Below are 18,299 nucleotides of genomic sequence, written 5' to 3' on the forward strand. Positions count from 1 at the left end.
TCAAAACAAATCCTATTCATATGTAGGTGAAAGTGTTGAGGCCGAGGTGACAAGGAATGTTGTGTTGTTGCAGCTCGGACCTATGGGCGTTAGGATGTATCATATACCAGTTCCTGGCAGGCTTGCCGCCATTCAGGGGAGGGTAAGTGCACAACTTGGATTCAATTGATTGTTGAGTGTGATCATGTTGCTTGAGTTAGGCAAGACAAGACAAAGTTTATTTAATAGACAACATGCCAATCATGATACACAAAAAAACCATCAGTATTGTTCACAGAGCTAATCCTGTATTGGACATGTTGGAGAAGAGCAGTTACATATCTTCACAATTGCAGGTGTTATTGAGTATTTGAGGGCAAGAATTTATCTTGTTGAACAGCTCTTCAAATTGCAGCACACCGTTCCATCCATTTTGAAAATGAGCCATTGCTTCACTTTGCCATCTGGACCTGTGAAGATCCGGGTTAGAATAGGTCTTCAGCAACCCATGCTTGTCGTAAGAGGTGACTTGGTTGATGCATGTCATCGATCCCAATTGCGTGGATCGATGCTCATGATATCAATCATGTGGATTCCGGTCCAGACAGATTATTTCCAGACTACCGTCATATAGCTGGAATGTTGCTGAGTGTCGCGTTAAACAACAAACCAACCAACTTTGCCATCCTTGATTCCATTGTTAAGTGAAGTCACCATCTCTATTTCTGTGCAGTTGTCTCTCACACATGAGCTTGTCGTCAACAACCAAACAAACTGACTCTACGTTCATATGCCATATCTACGTTCAACAGTGTGGCCCATACATTGGAACCCTTGATATGTTAAATTGAATCAGATCATTGCTCATAATATTGATCACTGGATTGTCTCGTCCAGAATCGACTATTTTTAAACCGCTGTCATATAGCTGGAATATTTCTGATAGTGGCGTTGATCAACAATGGTGTTCAAGGCGGTGTTAAATTCCACTCACCGTCTTTCTCCCGCAGCTGAGAGCTGTGTCACTTTAACCCTCTGCAGTTGTTTGACTTTTGAATATTTATGTGAATGCTTTCATTGTTTTCACGAGAAAATATTTGTCATTAACCATTGAGTAATGTAAAATTTACATTCTGCTCTATTATTCATACCTTCACAATCATGGTAACAATGATAAGCTTCTCAAAAGAAGTTAAGGACCACTTGATTCTTTCATATTACTATAGTTATTAAGCCATACCTGAGGATTCTTTCATATTGCTATATTTCGTTGGTTGGTTGGTTGGTTGGTTGGTTGGTTGGTTTTACGCCGCACTCAGCAATATTCCAGCTATATGACGGCGATCTATAAATAATCGAGTCTGGACCAGACAATCCAGTGATTGACATCATGAGCATCGATCCACGCAATTGGGATCGATGACATGCCTCAACCAAGTCAGTGAGCCTGACCACCCTCGCTCTTACGACAAGCATAGTGGCCTTTAATGGCAAGAATGGGTAGCTGAAGACTATTGCTATAGTAACAAGATCATGACATAACTACCGTCATATGAAAGAATCGGATGCTCCTTAACTTCTTTTGAGTAGGATATATAGCTTCATTTCTATTAGAATGATTTCTTTTCATTGATCACACTGCTATCTATTCTTTTTCTTCTTTTTTTCAGGCATGAATACCAAATATTCCAGAAAATAACAAAATTAGAGTATGATTTTCCCGAAGGTTTTCCAGATTCAGCCACAGACTTAGTAGAAAGGTTATTGGTAAGTAGAATTCTGATATATGGAGGCTGTCAAATGAGTGTGTTTGGGGATGATAAACTGCCTGTATTTGGAATAAAAATTGTATTCAGTTCACCAAGGTGTCAATCGTTGCTCTACGTCAATCACTGGATTGTCTTGACCGAAATATCTTCAAGACACTGTCATAGAGCTTGAATTATTTTGATTTTGGCACTAAATACAAACAAGTCATAATAGCTTTAATCCCAATTCACTCACATGTTGGAGATATCTGTGAAGATCCAGGTTAGTATAGCTCTTCAGCAACCCAGGCTTGCCTATAGGCAACTATGTTTGTTGTAAGAGGCGATTAACGGGATCGGGTGGTCAGGCTTAGTGACTTGATTAATGCATTTCATCATATCGAAAATTGTGTAGATCGATGCTCATGATGTCAATCACTGGATTGTCTGGTCTGGACTTGATTATTTACAGACTGCCGTCATATAGCTGGAATATTGTTGAGTGCGGCATAAAACAACAAACAATCAAAGATGGTGGAGATGCCAAAATGTCATATGTTGTTTGTAAGTTACAGTTGTTCAATTTTCATGAAGATATAAATTAAGAAAGGATCTCTAGTTTGGTTTTATTTTCTCAGGTCATAGATGAAACAAATCGTTTGGGTTGTCCAGAGTTAGGAGGATTTGGCCCACTGAAAGATCATGAGTTTTTCAAGGGCATCAATTGGGACTCTTTGAAAGATGGACCTGCACCCAAAATGATGCCATATCTACCAGCAACTAGTCATAACCCTGAGCTGTGGAGCTCAGAGAGGGTAAGTTGAAGGCGTATCTCCCAGCAACTTGTCATAACCCTGAGCTGTGGAGCTCAGAGAGGGTAAGTTGAAGGCATATCTCCAAGCAACTTGTCATAAACCTGAGCTGTGCAGCTCAGAGAGGGTAAGTTGAAGGCTTATCTCCCAGCAACTTGTCATAACCCTGAGCTCAGAGAGGGTAAGTTGAAGGCGTATCTCCCAGCAGCTTGTCAAAACCCTGAGCTCAGAGAGAGTAAGTTGAAGGCGTATCTCCCAGCAACTAGTCATAACCCTGAGCTGTGGAGCTCAGAGAGGGTAAGTTGAAGGCATATCCCCAGCAACTTGTCATAAACCTGAGCTGTGCAGCTCAGAGAGGGTAAGTTGAAGGCTTATCTCCCAGCAACTTGTCATAACCCTGAGCTCAGAGAGGGTAAGTTGAAGGCGTATCTCCCAGCAGCTTGTCAAAACCCTGAGCTCAGAGAGAGTAAGTTGAAGGCGTATCTCCCATCAACTAGTCATAACCCTGAGCTGTGGAGCTCAGTGATGGAAGCAGTTTAGTTGGGGCTGCCATGTTTTCCTAAACTGCTACTTGTCTTTTAGCTGGACTCCTTGTTTTGGACATCAAAGCTTTGTTTTGAGTATTTGTCAATTGACATGATGCTAAAAATTGCTGTTGACTGACATTGCACTGTTCCTGTTGTGGTAAATGAAGGAAGATAATATTTAATTAGTTCATGCAACTGTTTTATCAATTGTAGCCAAACAGAATTGTACAAGTGCACTGTAAATCCTACAGAGCACATTGACAGACTTTTCTAGTGGGTCTATCTGTCGACCCCTGTTGTGATACATAGAGGATATGATATGAGTGTTCATCTCATACTATGTTAGCGACACGAGTGTCAAAATAATTAGGCATGAGTGTTGTAACATAGTATGACATGAACATGAATATAATTTTCTATTTATTACCAAAAAAGATATCTACATACAGAGACGAATTTGATTGTTTACCTATAAGGACAGCAAGTTGCAACTGCAGCGGAACCACTATTTGTCGATTTACGTCAACAGTCTTCAGCAATGACATCGTTTCTAGTGTGACGTCATTCCGACCTGACGTCACAATAAGATTCGGATGACGTCAACAATGCTGTCTGGATGATGGAAACAATACACTGTTGACGTGTGATGTGATATGACCCTAGGGCACATAATTGTTATGAACCCCGATATGTTTGCCCTCGTAGGTAATACCATATTTGACGTAATAAGGGCCCAGGGCGCTCTCAAAATTAGAAATAGGGGGCTCTTATTAGAATGTTATTTTGGTGAAAAAAAACAGAGTTGAAAGATAAATTTTGTGGTTTATGCTGACAGCCTGAAATGTTTATGTACGACAGATATATTTTTCCAGAATTAAATGCCCATAATTAAGGTTGCATATAACACACGAGTGAGTATTATACGCGAATAAATAAATCTTTTTGTACATTGATCAATCAGAAGGGGTGCGAATTGGGATTGTTCACTAGCCAATATCTTAGCAAATGTCAACGTGGGCACTTATTAGAGCGGGGCGCTTATTACGTCGAATACGGTAAATCTAAATATGGGACAGATGATACACTGTGAATGAGGGGAGACACAAAAACTGATGCTAGGAATGGATGCTGTGCCACCGCTGTGGTCCAAACTAGGGATGAGTTTGTAAACTGTTTTGTGTTTGGATTCAGATCACATTTTCTATTTTTTTGTTACTTCATGATGATAAAATACAACTTAGATTCAATTATTGGACACCCATGTAGATACGGGTTAAAATGGATCTTCAGCAACCCATGCTTGTCGTAAGAGGCGACTAACAGGATTGGGTGGTCAAGACTTAGTTTATGCATGTCATCATATCCCAATTCCGAAAATCGATGCTCATGATTTCAACTGGATTATCTTGTCCAGACTCGGTGACTTTGTTGATGCATGTGATTGTATTCCAGTTTCCCAATGTCTGGTCTAGAGTCGATTATTTTACACACTGCCATCATGTGGCTACAATATTGCTGACTGCAGCATTAAACAGTCAAACTTAATTATTGGTTCTTCCTTTTGTTTACAGGTTGGCTTTGATGACAAGAGACTAGTTGAGATAATAACAGACACAGTGTAAGTAAAAGTGATGGGAGAGCCTTAACTTATTCTTAATATCGGCTCTGGTTGCATTAGTCAGACACACCGTTTCAGATTTAAACTTGGGGATAAACCAATTTTTGGAGGAACAAGGAAGACATTTTGCTCATTCAGTGTCAGGAGGAAACATGACAACTGTGTGCATATAGTTATTTCACTTTTGTCAGCTTTATGACCAAGCTTCAGGAATTGATGCTAGCCAAGGATTACAACTACCGTATTCGACGTAATAAGCGGCCAGGGCGCTCTCAAAATTAGGAATAGGGGGCTCTTATTAGAATATTGTTTTGGTGGAAAAAAACAGAGTTGAAAGATAAATTTTGTGGTTTAAGCTGACAACCTGAAATGTTTATGTACGACAGATATATTTTTCCAGAATTAAATTGCCCATAATTCAGAGTTCATATAACACACGAGTGTGTATCATACGCGAATAAATAAGTCTTGTGTACACTGATCAGTTGGAAGGGGTGCTAATTGGGATTGTTCACTTGCCAATATATTAACAAATATCGCCGTGGGCGCTTATTTTCGTCGAATACAGTATTCCAGATAAAGTGAGATACTTGTCAGATTGATGTTGAAACCCAATCCCTCACCCACAACGACATAGACTCATTGTTATCCAAAATGTCCTGAAGAAATTTAATGCTTTATTTTTCACAATTTGTAATGACAGAAGAATGTCTTTTCACAACTTGATAACATCAAGACAATGTCCCACTGCCATTTGCCTCCAGTTACACCAGTATGTGTTTGTGTTGACAGTATGACGGCTGACGAGCGCAAGAAGGAGCTGGAGAGACAGGCCACAGGTAACAAGTACCACCAGTTTGTGGAGGGCAACCTTATCCTCAAACAAGGCTTGATAGATAAACGGAAGGTTGGTTCAGACTTTCTCTCTGTTTGGCTGATAGTGAGCGAGGTTTTGTGCTGCTTTCAGCAATATTCCAGCAATATCATGGCAGGGAACATCAGAAATGGGCTTAACGCTTTGTGTCTATGTGTGGAATAAAACATGGGTCTTCGATGTTACGAGCAAATGCTTTAACCAAAAGGCTACCCCAGTGCCCCTATTTGCTAGAGTATTACATAGAACTGATTATAAGTCCCGTGTTTGTGTATGATACAACTGTTTACATGATTAAAACATTGTTCACAACGTTATTACTTAGACGAAGAAGTGTGAATGAATTAAATTTGTCACTGGATTGAAAACTGATTTATTTATTCTTGTAACTGAAAAGAATGAAGAATGATGATCTGGTCCTCGAAGGTGTCAGAATTCCCTGCAGAGTTGCTGGAAACCTATGATCAATGGTTACATCACAGTTATGTTTCTAGGTTTGTCAACACCCGTCCCTACTCATGCGTTTCACCAAAGTGGTAAACATCTAAGACTTGTATCACTTGTGCTTCTCGAGCATCAAATTGCCACACTGTGAAATACTGTTCAATGCAGTGTCTGAAATAATTGCCTGCCTGCCTGCCCGCCTGCTTGTGGCTAGTAACTCTTGTGTTGGGCTGAATGACATTTTCTTCCAACTGCCTGACTGTCTGGCAGATAATTTTAAGACTACTTACGTATTCTGTTTTATTTTCTCCTTGTAGATTCGCAAGTAATTGTTTGCATTATTTCAGCTGAATCAAGACATGATTTGTTTCTCTCTTTTTGGGTTGCGATTTTTCAATATTTATTATGTCTGAATACGGGCAGGTAACTTGGAAGATGGGCAGGCAACACTTATAGGTCACCTGCTCGACTGTCTTGTTGGGTTTTAAAATTATTTCAAATACTGGTGCAAAGCAGTGTTCAACCCCATTGAATCTGTTACTTCAATCACACATTTTGGATTTCCCTGAGTAATGTGTGGTCTGTCATTATCAGACCAGATCTTGCGTGTTTCACCAGTGGTATGTGTCCGAGACCTTCATCACTTCCAGCTTACTTCCCACTTCAAGCTGCTATGCTTTCATATGAGTGAAATTGTGTTCAAATCTATGTTCAATCACTCACTCACATGTTTTGTTTGTTTGTTTGTTGTTTAACGCCACACTCAGCAATATTCCAGCTATGTGATGGTGGTCTGTAAATGATTGAGTCTGGAAAAGACAATCCAGTGATTGACATCATGAGCATCAGTCCATGCAATTGTAATACAATGACAACTAAGTCAGCGAGCCTGACCACTCGATCCCGTTAGTCCCCACTTCTGACAAGCATAGTCGCCTTTTACGCCAAGCATAGGATGCTGAAGACCTATTGTACCTCAGATCTTCATGTGTTCTCACTCACATGTGCAACCAGTGAAAAGAGTACTTTGTCTTTAGCGGTGGCACGTGGTCCTGTGTACAGCGCACAGGTCACAATGAGATGAAGTAAAGAAACGTTGGTTGGATGGGTGACCATATTCAGCAGCTTAACTCCGGAGAGTTTCCTGCTCCACACTGAAGGTCGTGTAGCACATGTGGTGTCTCCTTAGACAAGGGACTGTTCAAAATATGCCTCGCTTCACCCAGCAGTGAATGGTACCCAGTAGAAGGAGATGGTTATAAAGCTGTCAGCTTCTAGTACCTCAAAGGCAGCTTGGGTTATATACTCCCCAGGAAGCTGAGAATGAAAATTTAGTACACACTGATCCATTGCCCGGGGTAATAATAGAGTAAAGCGACTGTGTGCAGCGTGGCTGGTATTTGGGGCTGTATAAATAAATTCTTATGATAATATTATTACATTTGTCAATAGCAGGATGGACAGGATGTTATGAACTGAAAGGCCTGAACTGAATATGATTGCAAAATACAACCTTCGTTTTCAGTGAAATATTTCTGTGATGATGAGCTCTATCTTGGGGCCTGAATTAATTGATTGTGACATGCATCAACCACCATGATATCAACAGACTTATATGATACTTATAAAGACAGTGAGTGGAGGAGTTTAGGATTGAATGAATAAGTAGGGAAGGCTGCCAGCATAGGGACCACATGGTTGATCACCATGTAGGAGATATCATTAATCAAATGATTAATTGTTGTGTGCTATATAAGTGAAAAATCAATTGACAAGGCACTGCTTTAACTGAGTACCGACCAGGTGGCCCCTGTACAAGTAGTCTTCCCCAAATATTGCTTTTCACTGCATTAACATTGTTCCAGCTTTTCGCGGTGATTTGTACATAAGACAATTCAGCTTGGGTCAATTGTGGAGTGTCGATCGTGTGACAAATACCATGATGTCATGATATTCAACCGAACTTTCCAGGTCTTCAGAAGACAGTGACTTGACAATGAGTATTGATAATGCCACTTTCTGTTGCAGGGTCTGTTTGCCCGGAGGCGCATGTTGTTGCTGACAGAGGGCCCCCACCTGTACTACGTTGACCCTGCCAACATGGTCCTCAAGGGACAGATACCATGGTGAGATACACAATTTAGGGATAGCAGCTTCTTTATTTACAATTTGTTATCCATAAATTGTGTCTACTTTGTCATCTGTCAACTTCTAAGTAAGGCTAAAAAGGCACCGCCTGCATCATCATTAAGTTTGTCGCATGTTTCGTTTTTATTTTATTTTTATTTCTATTTATAAAACAAATAAAAAATCCTAAAACTTAGAAAAAATGAGATCAGATATAGCACACAGTTACTTCCCTTTACATGCGCACTGCTTTACTGCGCATCTCGTGTTATGGTCATGGCAGCAATAGGAGTTTGTATGCTGGTTAATGTAGGAGATCCTTTCCCAGGTTGATTTGATGGTACACAACCGTATATTTGGTTTGAATACTAGTTTGAACAAGCAAAAAAAACAGCCTGCCTGCACTATATTTTCAAGTCATTGCCTGCGAACTAATTCTTTTATTGTTTTTTAATCCTAATGCCTATAAAACAATTCTATCAGTGGGGATTCTGGGTAAGAATAGGTCCCCAGTAATATGTGCTTTGTTTGTTGCTTAGCTCTGCACTCAGCAATATTCCAGCTATTTGACGGCAGCCTCTGAACCGTCAAGGTACAATGACACACATATTAGCCAAGTCACCGAGCCTGACCACCCAATCCATTTGGTTGCCTCTTATGACCAGTATAGGTTGCAGCGGGCCTATTCTAACCAGGAGTCCCCATGGATTGTTTGACATACCTGTCCTTCACTATCACCTGTCCTCCAACACTGAGCTGATACTTCCACTGAAAACTGTCCATTGTAGCTTTACCTCCATGGTAGACTCAAGAAGATCCGGGGTAGAATCATCTTCCCGAGGCAAGAGAGTTAACTGACTATAAAAGTCCAGTTTCCACCCTTGCAGAACTAGGCTGGTATTATGGAGTTACATTTTGGCTGGACTAACGAGTCTATGCATAGTCCAATCAAAATCGCCCACCAAAATCGAAATCCGGTTCGTAAACCGCCGTGCAGATTTTGGTCGATTGCAGGATTTGCAAAGCAAGTGCACCACCAACTCGTTGTCAGCAGATATTTTCCAAATCTTTTCATGTTTTTAATCAAAGTGCTTGCGTGATTTGATGCATTTCGCTCTGTAAGACCCGTTTGATCACAACATAGATCTTGAATATCGATCAGATCGTCCTGACTGGGCACCACCATTTTGTGTGAAGCAAACGCAAGTGATACGAGAGGTGGAATCTGATTGGTCCATAGGAGAGGCTTAGAAGGGACATAGCTGGTAATAGCCACCGGTGGCGCTACGATCGACCCCAGTAATTCCAGCCTAGTTCGGCAAGGGTGGAAACTGGACTTTTAAGTCAGTTAACTCTCTTGCCTCGGAAAGATGGGGTAAAATAGGTTTCACTAACCCATGCTTACCGTATAAAAGGTGACTATGCTGTGTCGGAAGAGGCAACTAATGTGATCAGGTGGTCAGGCTCGCTGACTTGGTTGATGCAATATCCCAATTGTGTGGATCGATGCCCATGATGTCAATCACTGGATTGTCTGTTCCAGACTCGATTATTTACAGACCGCCGTCATATAGCTGTATTATTGCTGAGTGCGAATTTAAACAACAAACAAGCCAAAAAAAACTCATGGGGATAATAAAACTGGTAGCTTGCAACTCACCCTTTGCTGGTCGTAAGAGGAGACTTCATGGCTTGTGTGCTAAGACTGTCTCTTGGATGACATCATGTCATGGTGTACATTATTGCTGATGAGATCAATCACTGGATTGCCTGGCCATGACTGGATTATTTATGGGCTGCTGTCAAACAGCTGGAATATTGCTGTGTGCTAAGTTAAACAACAAACCAAACTCAAATTAGAAATGTTTGTCATTCTGAACATGACCTTAATTAGAATTAGTTGGAAGATTGGAAATATGTTTGTTTTAACATCAGTGATTATTGAAATGAGATGTGTTTGGATAGTTACATGTGATGCTAATTCCAAAGTCAATATGACCCAATTGGAACACTGAATAAGCATGCATACTCAGGGTTGTACCTTGACTTACAACGTCGAGAGTCCAATAATTAATTGTAAGGGTCCTTGCAGGCAATATGAGGGTCCTGTAAAGTAATGAAACGGTGTAGTGTCTGTACATTAAGATCATGTCTTTACAGCCTGGAATAAATCAGTGATCATGTGGACAGTGGTTATAACTGATGGTTGAAATAACAGATACCCATAATTGCTCTTTATACGCTGGAGGTACAATGAATATTAAATATTGTGTGTCCCATGGGACACAGTATATTTGTTTCCTGCATCCATTCTCGCCCAATCTCATTTAAATCAGATCTTATTTCTCGCTACTGCTAAACAAAGATCTGAGGATATCCCATTACGGGTCACGTCAGAACGACCTTTTGCGAATATTGACCGACCAATGAAATGACTGACAAGAAATCTACATTAGCCAATCAGAAAGCAGCTTTCTCGAGCTTTACGACACTAGTTTCAAACTACGCTTCAAAACATATTTTGACGTATTCTTGATTTAAAAAAATTAAAACTGGTAAGAAGAACACTCTGGAATGGCTTATCGATGGCCTAGATCATATGGATATAATCATAAAACCTGTAACTGTCGTTCAGAATACACCATGTTAAATATTTCGTGGTTGCATGATTAGAAAACAGATTCTGACTGTCACTTTCATGATCTGGTAAGCGACGCTCTGATTGGTCGGATGAAAGGTCGTTCTGACATGACCCTTAATGGGATGTCCTCAGATCTTTGTTTAGCGGTAGCGAGTACAAAGATCTGATTTTAATGAGATTGATTCTCGCCATTTGTGCATACTGGATGCACCTATGTGCGTCATGTCAAACCCTGATACTGTTGTTTCCGGTTTACTTGTGTTGGGCACTATTACCAAGGTGTCGTGAGGGAAGGGAAGGGAAGGGAAGGGTTGTGTTATATTAGTCCTTGGTTCTTTCCTTATCTCTACCTTTCTGTCTGTCACAGGTCCAAAGAACTTCGTCCTGAAGCCAAGAATTTCAAGATATTCTTTGTACATACTGTAAGTACAGTACACATTGTGAAGTAGAATCTTCCACAGATCCGCAAATTTAGAGCAACTCTGAACCCCCATGAACATCCCCAAATTATGGACAAGGCTCCATTGAAAAGGAAAATATCCATTCTCATCCCTGTATAATGGATAAGGCCCAAGGATAAGAATAAGCCTGGAAAGTCTCCAGCAATTAATTTGTTTTTTTATGTGGAAAACATGTTTCCAGTATTTCATAGAACAGATAATATAAAAATCAAATCTCTTGAATGTATGTAAAAAAAATTGTTGTTTTTTCCACCCACAGCCTAACAGGACATATTACTTAGAGGACCCTGAATCCCGAACGGAAGAATGGGTTCGTAAGATAAGGGAGGTGTGGAGGCGGTACTACAGTTCCGACAACAAGCCAGTGGAGAGGCCCTAGCCATGGTGGGACTGTGTGTGTGGCATACTGACATACTGACATACCTAGCATACTGGCATGCACTGGGACTGGATATCAATGTGCTCTACAAGCTGTAAATGCTGTACACAGAGATAAATCTAGGCCACACAATGGAGGGATTCCTTCAGTATCACTGCACATTCCCATCAAATTCTAATCTTAACGGGGGATTATTCTCATTCAGATATGAGCCCATAACTTTTTCATTTGTGTTATACATGACCAATGGCCATTGGAACAATCTCCAAGGAGACATGTAATACTGTAATCATCCACCATTAAAGTCAATGAAATGGAAGTTACCAAAGCAGCCAATCAGAGAGGTTGTTACAATCCTGTTTATGATTGTCATGGTCCAATCACAATTTGTGTTTCAAAGTGGAATAGTCTGTAATCAGTCTTGCCACTTGGTGGTCATATCTGTGAATGTCGGAAAACACTTTAATGCAAGTAGGTTGTATTAGTGCGTCCTTAGGTGCTCACGTTAATGTGTCATTCCTCCCCCTTCCATCACCCCTTTGTTGTCATCCTAGATTCATCTCTGTGTATATGCCCCAATAGTCAAGTTATTAGCAGTCTGCTATGTATTCCCAATTAAAACTTAATACTCCAATCTAGTACTATACTATTCCACTTTTGATAGGGATAATGATGTCAGGTATATTGAACTATACACTTGACTTATTACCGGTTTTAGAACCATGTGTGTATCATGGGAGGATAAACAATATCCCCATCAAATGTGAAGTAGGATATAAACATTTGTACTTCAAATAAGGTTAGCAAATCTGTCTTAAGAAAGGATTATATTCCTTTGGCTCTTTCTGTTTTGCTTTTGATAATTAATTTAAAGAATTTCACTTTAATTCTGAACTTAACTTTTAACAGTGTTTCATGCAATAGATGGGACTGCTCCCAGACAGTACCTATGATGTGGTTCTGTTGCCATGGTTGCTGTTGTCTGTTAATGTTACGCAATGTTGCTTGTGTATGGATTCATTCATCTGCACTAGTTGCTATAGTAATGTATGTTTTGCTGCTTGTGCATCTTAGCACATGCAGTCTTTTCTGTTTTTGTCTTTCAAATAGTCATGGAATGTGCCATAAATAAGTCCAGTCCATTCTTCAGGACGTCATCAAATCTGAGGTGACTGACCTATCTTTACAACCTAGTGGATTACTGTCTTGGTTCTCTCAGTCTCATTAAAATCCCATCTTTTACTCTGAGACAAAACCCCTATGCGTGACCATTTGATTAACCTGATGCTACCTCCTATGGAGGGATTTCAGATCTTCACAAAGTTATCGTATCAGAGGGAAAGATCTGATCTTAATGAATTTGTGTGGATCATTTGTCTGCAAGTCATGACAATGCCAGAAATTGTTTACCTATGTGGAATATGTTCATTATCGGAATCATGCCTATGTGGTATTATGCACTACATCATTATCAGTGTGATGCCATTGTTGTTCATCACGGGGGACCCAGTGGTCAAGGTCGCTGCAGTTCATTGTACAGAGTTGCATCCATTAGTCGAGTCAGGATCTGCAGATCCTGGGTTAAGATCCCAGTTTATGATCATGGTTTTGTCAGCACCACAGCCATGCTTGCAAGTCTCACCCAAGTGGTAAACATCCGAGACCTGCATTTCTTTAGGCCTCCAACATAAGCTGACTTGCCAGGATATTACTGAAATACTGTTTGATAATGATAAACTCACTTCTTCACTCCTCTTTGTGAAGCCTAAATATTAAATCATTCAAAATAACATGGAATGTGTAATCGTGAGTTCGAATCCCAGTTTGCCTGATTATGTTTCTATGTTTATCAGCACCATGACCATACGTGTTGGTTTCACCAAAGTGGAAAATGTCTGAGTCCTGCATCCCTCAGGACTTTCTTCCCACATCAAGCTGACATGCCGTGATATAACTGGAATACTGTCCAAAGGAGTTAAACGCAACTCACTCAAAATAATATGCCCCACCTGCCGTGAAGCCACATTCTGTAAGCTGTTTCCAGATGCTACATGGAATTATTACAGTACCTGAAAGGTTCACATGTTATGTAGATAAAACTTTGAGCACCACATCAGAAATTACCAAGTCAATTTCTACCCATAATAGTGTGAGTAAAGTGCAAATGAACAAATTTGCTGGTCGATCCTTTTGCTTCAGTAATCAATCATTAAAGCTATAGTACATAGAAGCTGAAATTGCAAATCTCTGAATCCAGTGTGTCATTGTGTTGAGATTGTTCTGTAGTAGGCTGTTTTTTCTCTCCTTGTTTTTTATATGTAAGACTGATGCTTTCACTTCTCGTTAAAACTACCGGTATTCTTTTTTGCTAGTTGTAGTGCAAATTAGTTTTTTCCTGGTAACATCATTTTTATCAATTAGAATATTATGGTGATGTTATTAATTAATTAAGTGCAATTTCATGATTTATTGAACCTATGATGCAGAACCCAAAACATGCCTCTCCAGCAGGGGGTGCTCCAAATGCTGTCACCGACTAGAGTTACCTCCCCTCGAGCCCTCATTTTCCATCTCTGATCAGCTGGCAGCATGTTGTTGTGAGCTATTCTTTAATATCCTTTTTTTGTTCTTTTTAATAGTTTTGTGAATAATCTTTCCTTTGGAAGGTTACTACATACATGAAGTGCTGACATCTTTGTCGGTTAGCAGACCAGATTTAGTTTACCATGCCCTCTGTGCGAGAATAATGGGCAGATTTGTAAGTACAAGCACCACGTCTACTGTCACCAGTTGGATGACTAGATCCACATATCTACTGCAGTTGTGTTGGGACTCAGCAGTGCAGCTCTTTTGATTGTCTCAAGGGTTCCTTTACTCATACTCAGCTTATAGCTTTGCTGCTCTCTAATCAGCTGGAGGTGATCGTCAACTAGAAACATCCTGCCCCCGAATGAAGTTTGTGCAGCTTTTAGATGAGAGTAAAGTGAGAGCTAAAGGGGAGGTAACTCTGGTCGAAGACCTGCTGGAGACACATGCATTATGTTTATAGGATCAAAGAAAATAAGGAAAGTGCTAGTATATCATAAATATACTATTTTTTTAAAATTTAATTTACTTATTCACTCTTTTAGAAAATTTATCCAAAATGAAGTATGTATCTATTAAAAAATATTACATGTAAAATAGTAAATGATGCACCTTCCCACCAGATAAAACAGTTCTATACGATTGCCTGTATCCATAACCACGATCATATATAATAGTAACTCGTTCAGTCATGTGTACTGTCAATGTAGTTGAATCCCTCCTTGAGTTAACATACCAGTACTGTGTTGATTTGTTGCAGACATTTGTCCTGTATAGAAATGTCTTGCCACTTACGGAACCCCTAATCTGTGTTTTGTTTTGTTGTTGACAAATCTGTACAATGTATAAAGTTTTGTTATTATTATTATTTGTAAATATTGTATTTTGAGATTGATATCCCGAGTCTTAGTGGCCCACTCCCTGAATTGATTGTTAACTTCCATTATTTATACTGTTAGTACACAGATAGGGCTACGTCTATGTGCAGCTAACCAGTCCACTCCCTGCACCCTTCCTTCTACATGCTAACAAAAAGGTTACTTTACTTGGCTGAAAAGTTTAGAAAATCTGTTCTCAGGTAACAGCTTTTAACATATTATCACAAATGTGCAGATTATTTGTAAAACATCAGTTCCAAAAAGTTTACTACTAAGAGGTAAGAATTGTCCTCCTTTTTCAGTGAAATTTACATTTGGGCTTCTCAGCTCAGTTTCAATTTTACTGTTATTTCTAAATCTTTTTGTCTTCTAGCCCAAACTTGTCGTTCTGAGAAACTTTCAGTAAAATTTAATCTTAGAATGTAGATTATCATCTGTACTTTGTGGGGTGTGTTTATGCTTGGAATGAAGAGTACACTCACCAGTGAAGTATGTTGACAATGCATTGGCTTAGCTTACTGGACCAATTCATTTTTATGTTACTCAGGCTTCTCATTATTGCAGACTGAATTTGGTCCATCACTTGGTGTGGAGGGGTGGGGTTGTCTAGAAACATGTAAACAATATACTGATCTTGCTAGGGGGCTTTTGCTGATGGAGGGACCTGGCAACCAATCTCATTTTCTTATTTTTAGCCTTAGGTAGTTAAGCAAAGTGTATCTTGATAAAGGCAAGGGTTTCCTGTGTGGAGTAACTGCACAACATTGATAATCTGCACGTGAAAACAAATCTTGGAAATCAAACAGTCAACATACATTTTGTTCCTATGATTATATATGGTTAGAAGCATTGGTCTGGTCAATATTTGAAAATAAAATCAGAATTTTATCATAACCCATATATTGTTTGTGTTGTTTATTCCTTTGTATTGATTTATATGGACTTGGAAAACCAATTCTAATATGGTTCTCACTTACAACTGTTACCAGGGGTCCGGAAAATTTAAAATCCCAATCGGACACTTGCATTTACGCCACACCCCCTTCAATTAGCACATTTTAGTACGACTTTTCACACACATTACAAGTTGTTTAGGTTCAGTGTTACCTCGTTATTGCGCGCTCCAATATAGTGCTAACTCGGTTATAGCGCGCGTTAAAGCATGGCTCCCAAAATTTACTAACATTTTTAATAAACTCAAGCTTTCCAATGACTTCTTTGATAGGCATTTAGAAGTTGGAGTACTAAGTAAGGATAAGAATTTATTGATGAATAACTTCTTTATTATAGAAACGGGCTCCGTCCGTCCGTCACGTTTCGTTTCCGGAGCATAACTCATAATAAACCGTTGAATATTTTTTCTTCAAACTTTGCAGGTCTGTCAGGTACATGCTGAACTGGTGCCTTTTGCTATTGAGAAATTTTAGAAAATTTTATTTTTTACGTTTCCTTGGCAACAAGATGGACTTAGGTTCTGTGAGGGTAGGGTTCGTTTCCGGAGCATAACTCATAAACCGTTCAATATTTTTTTCATCAAACTTTGCAGGTCTGTCAGGTACATGCTGAACTGGCGCCTTTTGCTATTTAGAAATTTTAGAAATTTTTATTATTTACGTTTCCATGGCAACAAGATGGGGACTTTTTTTTACAATTTCCATAACAAGTTCCACCTGGGTTAAAAAAGGTTAGGGTTTGTTTAGATTCCATTGTCATAAATTCTGCAACAGGGGCGGGGGATATAGCCACGTTAGTGGCAAACTCTTGTTACAATTGAGAACGACGTTTCGGTGTAGGTTCTAACACCGTAATCAAGCAAGTGCTTGCTTGATAACGGTGTTAGAACCTACACCGAAACGTCGCTCTTAATTGTAATAAAGAAGTTGTTCATCCATAAATTCTTATCCTTACTTTTTCCAATGACACGATGTTTTCCCCCCATCTCAGAAAACAGATCACGTAACACCGGAAATACCAGTCAAGAAAACCGAACTGAAGTACGCAATTTATTCCTATTATCATAATATCTGGTAATAAAAAAATTGTTCATTGTTTATCTTTACTGATGTTTGCAATATATTTTATAAATTATATTCAAATTTCATTCAATAATCATATTAATGTTTACAATAATTTCGGCGAAATTGTATGCGAAGTAATCGGTGTATCGCACAACTCATCGTTATTTGAAGCAACCACGGTCAGATTACCGCTACTGACGCCTTGAAACGAACTTTAGTTGCAAGAGAATTGATACACATATCATAAATGCTGTACCATGACTCGCCAAAAGTCATATTTGAGGCAGTTTGACTAATAAATGTCAACATACCATTTTCGAAATACATGTAGCGCGGGAAGTCCCTACGGTGACTGGTCAAAATCGTTCCATGCGTTAAAAAATATCCTGCATACCATCTGTACCAAAGTACTACAGAGAGCATTCGCTACCCTATGTCTCCAGTGAGCATTCGCTACCCTATGTCTACAGAGAGCATTCGCTACCCTATGTCTACAGTGAGCATTCGCTACCCTATGTCTACAGAGAGCATAAAATACCATATGTCTACAGTGAGTGAGTGAGTATGGTTTTACGCCGCTTTTAGCAATATTCCAGCAATATTGCGGCGGGGGACACCAGAAATGGGCTTCACACATTGTACCCATGTCGGGAATCGAACCCGGGTCTTCGGCGTGACGAGCGAACGCTTTAACCACTAGGCTACCCGACCGCCCCCATATGTCTACAGAAAGCATTCGCTACCATATGTATACAGAGAGCATTTGCTACCCTATGTCTACAGAGAGCATTCACTACCCTATGTTTATAGAGAGCATTCACTACCACATGTCTACAGAGAGCATTCACTACCCTATGTCTACAGACAGCATTCACTACCCTATGTCTACAGAGAGCATTCACTATCCTATGTCTACAGAGACAGAAGGTCGTCTGTCCAGTGGTTGCTAGGCACCTTCTGACCTGTGGTTGCCAGGAGGTCGTCTGTCCAGTGGTTGTTAGGCACCCTCTGTCCAGTGGTTGCCAGGAGGTCGTCTGTCCAGTGGTTGCTAGGCACCTTCTGGTCTGTGGTTGCCAGGATGTCGTCTGTCCAGAGGTTGCCAGGATGAAATCTATCCGCTGTTCCAGTGGTTGCCAGGATGTCGTCTGTCCAGAGGTTGCCAGGATGTAATCTATCCGCTGTACCAGTGGTTGCCAGGAGGTCGTCT

At 39.9% G+C, this 18,299-nt stretch overlaps 1 protein-coding gene across 3 annotated transcripts in view; it reads left to right on the plus strand.

Annotated features, from left to right (window-relative positions):
• The window catches only part of LOC139467942 (3-phosphoinositide-dependent protein kinase 1-like), a 28,202-nt gene extending 13,977 nt beyond the window's left edge, over positions 1–14,225 (plus strand). For 2 of the 3 annotated variants that reach the window (XM_071249540.1, XM_071249539.1), the window contains 8 exons: positions 74–142; positions 1,650–1,746; positions 2,366–2,542; positions 4,638–4,684; positions 5,477–5,591; positions 8,031–8,128; positions 11,138–11,192; positions 11,491–14,225. In XM_071249540.1, the coding sequence (XP_071105641.1) occupies positions 74–142; positions 1,650–1,746; positions 2,366–2,542; positions 4,638–4,684; positions 5,477–5,591; positions 8,031–8,128; positions 11,138–11,192; positions 11,491–11,610 (778 nt within the window). In that variant the 3' untranslated portion in view covers positions 11,611–14,225. Of the gene's footprint in view, positions 1–73; positions 143–1,649; positions 1,747–2,365; positions 2,543–4,637; positions 4,685–5,476; positions 5,592–8,030; positions 8,129–11,137; positions 11,193–11,490 lie in introns of those variants that run through there. The other variant, XM_071249541.1, reaches the window with a different exon arrangement.
• The last annotated feature ends 4,074 nt before the right edge of the window (positions 14,226–18,299 follow it).

Source organism: Haliotis cracherodii, unplaced genomic scaffold (assembly GCF_022045235.1).
Source record: "Haliotis cracherodii isolate W230 unplaced genomic scaffold, xgHalCrac1.p SCAF_2, whole genome shotgun sequence".
NCBI classification, from domain to species: Eukaryota; Metazoa; Mollusca; class Gastropoda; order Lepetellida; family Haliotidae; genus Haliotis; species Haliotis cracherodii.